This window comes from Egretta garzetta, unplaced genomic scaffold (assembly GCF_000687185.1).
Source record: "Egretta garzetta isolate BGI_Z169 unplaced genomic scaffold, ASM68718v1 scaffold681, whole genome shotgun sequence".
Classification (NCBI taxonomy): Eukaryota; Metazoa; Chordata; class Aves; order Pelecaniformes; family Ardeidae; genus Egretta; species Egretta garzetta.
In genome coordinates, this window is record NW_009258563.1 from 177538 (window position 1) to 181460 (window position 3923).

Genomic DNA, 3923 nt, shown 5'->3' on the forward strand with positions numbered 1-3923 from the left:
TTATGCCGTTTGCTTCTTAGACAAACTGGTGGTCTTTCACTATTTTCTTTATTGCTGTTGCATTCACTCATTTCCTGGGCTGTAAGATCATCTTCCAATATAATCTCTAGAGGATCAAAGATACTGATCCTATGCAGGCGACCTTCAATTTCTATTTCAACCATTCTTTGAGCTTGAGCGTACGTCAAGGTTTCTCGTGTGGGGGAGTGCTTAATACTGCATGGGGAAGAAGAATGCCTTGCTGCCGATACTCGATGACATCTTCCTTTTCTCCTCATTTGGTAATGTTTACCTAAAATTAGAGCAACAGTCAATATTATGAACTCCACACATATCTATTAAAATATTAGTTTTATTATAGCAATAAAAAACCCCTTCAGTTCTATAGCCCCCAACCCATCTACTCAGTTTAAAAAAAAAAAAAGCCTGTCACTCTTACTTAATAGGACTGCTCACACTGTTTTGTACAAATTTAACCTAATGATAAATAGATCTCCTAAGTAACAATTTCTCTAAGTAAACACAGCTATACAAAATTGTAGATACAAAATTCCTCCAAAAGAGCTATCCTTAAGACCTCTGTGTGAGAAAAAAAATTTCCTAAGTGCCACAGAAAAGTTACATCTGTTACACTGTAAGAAAACCTTTAATACAGTATTTCCTAATACCTTAAGGGTGTAGCAGTTTAGAATTTTTTTTTGATAGCTACAGATTACTTTCTCCAGATCTCCCTCCAAACGAACTATCATAATCGTGAAAGAAAAACAAGTTTTCCCTGCAATTTTTTCCAGTGCAATTAGAAATAGTCATATTAACAACTCAATTACTACACTTAAAGGTAGAAAAACATGCCTACTTCCAAATTTGGCAAGCATGCAGTTTGACAGCCCTTTACTTTTTTACTTCTCTCTTCTCAATTCTTAGTGAGCCTATTATTTTGTACAAGATGACAAGAACAACACAAGTGAACCTGCAATGCCCAGTACGGCGCAGTATGGACTGCAACTAGGAAATATTCCACCTGTAAAGCACATTTGACTTACAGCAAAAACATGCTCCCTGCATCTAAGCACACATGTACACACACCCTCCCCCCTTAACAGATTCTTCAAGAGTTGTTCTCAGAGCAACTGGGGTAGATAAAAACCTTTCTGTCTTTAAATCCAATCCAAAGCTCTTTAACATAATTTTCAGGTTTATCACTTAGTGGAAAAAGATCATTCCACATACCAAAGAAACAGCTTCCCCCCTGCCACCATGAAGCACCATGACTAGGATAAGCATGCATTTTTATCATAGGATTTCTAATTAAAAGCTTCCCTACTTATGCCTTTTGACATTTTAATGTTGGGATTTTTTTCTAATGAGGGTTGAAAATAATATAAAACCAAGGGATAACATTAAGTTTAGAAGTTCTATCTCCCTCCTTCCTTCTTCCTAATAAATCATTACTAAATAGCAAAATTCAACCTCAGCTACAAAAAACCTCTTGATTTAATCACTGTCTTAAAGTATTGCTAGGGCCTCACCATTTCAATTCTGAGCAATCAGAAATTCTGCACTCCAAGTCAGTGTTGTGTATTAGTTAAAATAACGTAACTAGTGTTAGCATGTACCACCAAAATAGCAGAGAACTACAGAGATCAAAACACAATTATCAGTAAAGACTGGTGTATCTATTTCATGAAGAAAATAGCAAGGACTGGAACAATTCCGTAAACTATTCCACGCAGCCTGCCTTTTGCTTAGTCTATGATGCCAATCTCTAAAGGTGCGCCCTCAAAGTACCGAAGGAACTCCTTTTACTGGAAGACTAAATAATTTAAACAGCTCATGTTAAAAGTAGTTCTTGAGAGGGTCTGATCTATCTGCTCTCACAAACTGACCTTGTTTTCCCAGAGAAATTAAAAAGGCTAATCTAAGCTGGCTTTACTATTCATGCAAGAATTGTGTTGCTCACAGATCTGACTTTTACACAAATAATCCTTAACTCTTATTATTACTTGTTTTTATAGCACAAGCACAAAACTGGGCAACAGTCAGTGTGTAATCATGACAGACCTCTGATCTGCTCTACATAAACAACAGATGAACAAAAAGGGCTCCACCTCTTCAAACAAGTTTGGGAGAAATATTTAATAATTTAATTCCATAAACCAATATAGGATTTAATCATACTGATTTCTGAACTGCACAAAAAGTTTAAACCACTAGTACTGCTACAGAAGGTCCAATAACAAGAAACAAAGACACGCTAATAATTTAACTGAAATAAAAAGTTAGTTCCCAGTTTCACAGTGGATTTTATAATTCAGAGGCCAAAGATAACACAGTGGCCCTGAGTTCTGTTTATTATTTTGAGCAAATAATGAGAGATTCTTCAGCTAGAATACACTGATGTACAGCAACCTACCAGAGATGAGAACAGTTTCATTCGATAGTATTTTTTTTTTTTTAATATCTGTCTTTAACTTAGTCACCAGTCAAGAAAAACAGATCATTTACGCTATGTTTACCTCATATAACTGCACTTCCATTCTGTCTAAATGTAAAAGTCTGGGTTTTTTTTTAAATGTCCCTTCCTACATCTTGGCTGGTGGTGCATCTGTTCATAGTGGCTCTTCAGAATAGTGACTGTTCTGGACAAAATACTGGGGGAGGGATGAGATGTAGCCTCCACATACCAAAAAATCCGCAACTTGTCCAGACTTCGCTATCTAACTTAACCCACTACCACTGAAAAAAACCCATATAATGCTAGGTTTCCAAGCTCTCCGTCCCCGCGCTCTTCCCAAGATTCTTCAGCACAGCTGCAGGCAGGCAATGAAGAACAGGAAGAAAATATTCAAAAGCACAAGTGTTGTTGTTTTAAGATTTAGGACTACTATTGTAAAAGTCAAATAGAAACAGAATGATAAAAAACGACTGAGCTAACACCTGAGCATCTTTCCTGTAATACTTAACTGTAAATAAAGCTGAATTATGAAACAAATTACAGTCACAGTTAAATGCAGAATGGATACCCTACAAACAGAATGCAGAGAACACAGAATTGGAACTGGTAGTACTCTGGCCAAATTTCATAGAGACTTCATGTGCATAACTTGAATGCTCTGGAAGCCAAAGCAGTGCTTTGTTTTGTTTCTCCAAAATTCTTCTGTTTGCAAATGTCCTATGAATATTCGTGAGGAAGACCAGATTTCTGCATAGCAAATTCATGACTGCCAATCGGTTTGCTTTTCCTAGTTAAGTATCAGACACCTTTCTTCCCTCCCCCCCCCCCAGTACCCTGCAGATCCACAGGAATGAAGACCATGGACCCAAGTTTGAAAAATAGGAAACTAAGGCAGTTTCCATTCAATATTCATAGAGATGCCAAACTAACAGCAAAATAAAACTACTTTACTATACTTCTGTTAGCACTTTTCTGCCTCTTACAACAACTCAAAGACTGCAGGAGAGTCACCCACAGTTTTCCTCTCTTGGAATTACATCAGCTGCTTGGGAAGAAAGTCACCAGCAGACGGTTTCCCTCAGCCCAACAAAAGTACATGAAGACAGCTGCTTGTGTGGAACGCAGGGCATGAGGGGAAAAAAAGTACTTTTTATCGAAGTGCAGGATAGCTAAAACCACCAGGAGAAGCATGAAAACGTACACACTCCTTGATTACAAACTCCTTTTGCAATCTCTGTCCTAGTTACCTTCCTCCTCTTCAAATAAATTGCCTTTGGCCCCTGGATCCCCTGCTCAATGGAAAAGGGAATTCCATTCTCAATGGACGCTTTCATGCAGACCATTAAAGAGAGAAAGACAGAGGAATGCTCTTTAGTCCCAGACAATGAGGGAGGGTAAGCAAACAGCGCTCACACGCATACGGGGCGGATACCGCCCGCAGCTTCGGCTGTGGAGCAGGAGCAATCCC

General features: G+C 38.2%; 1 protein-coding gene across 2 annotated transcripts in view; it reads right to left on the reverse strand.

Annotated features, from left to right (window-relative positions):
• Positions 1-3868, reverse strand: part of BRD1 (bromodomain containing 1) — a 62575-nt gene extending 58707 nt beyond the window's left edge. Inside the window, exons 1-2 of one of the 2 annotated variants that reach the window (XM_035903393.1) lie at positions 3703-3863; positions 1-292 (exon numbers count right to left, since the gene is read on the reverse strand). The exon at positions 1-292 is cut by the window's left edge and continues 1077 nt beyond it. In XM_035903393.1, the coding sequence (XP_035759286.1) occupies positions 1-278 (278 nt within the window). In that variant the 5' untranslated portion in view covers positions 279-292; positions 3703-3863. Of the gene's footprint in view, positions 293-3702 lie in introns of both variants that reach the window. The other variant, XM_035903394.1, reaches the window with a different exon arrangement.
• Positions 3869-3923: the final 55 nt, after the last annotated feature.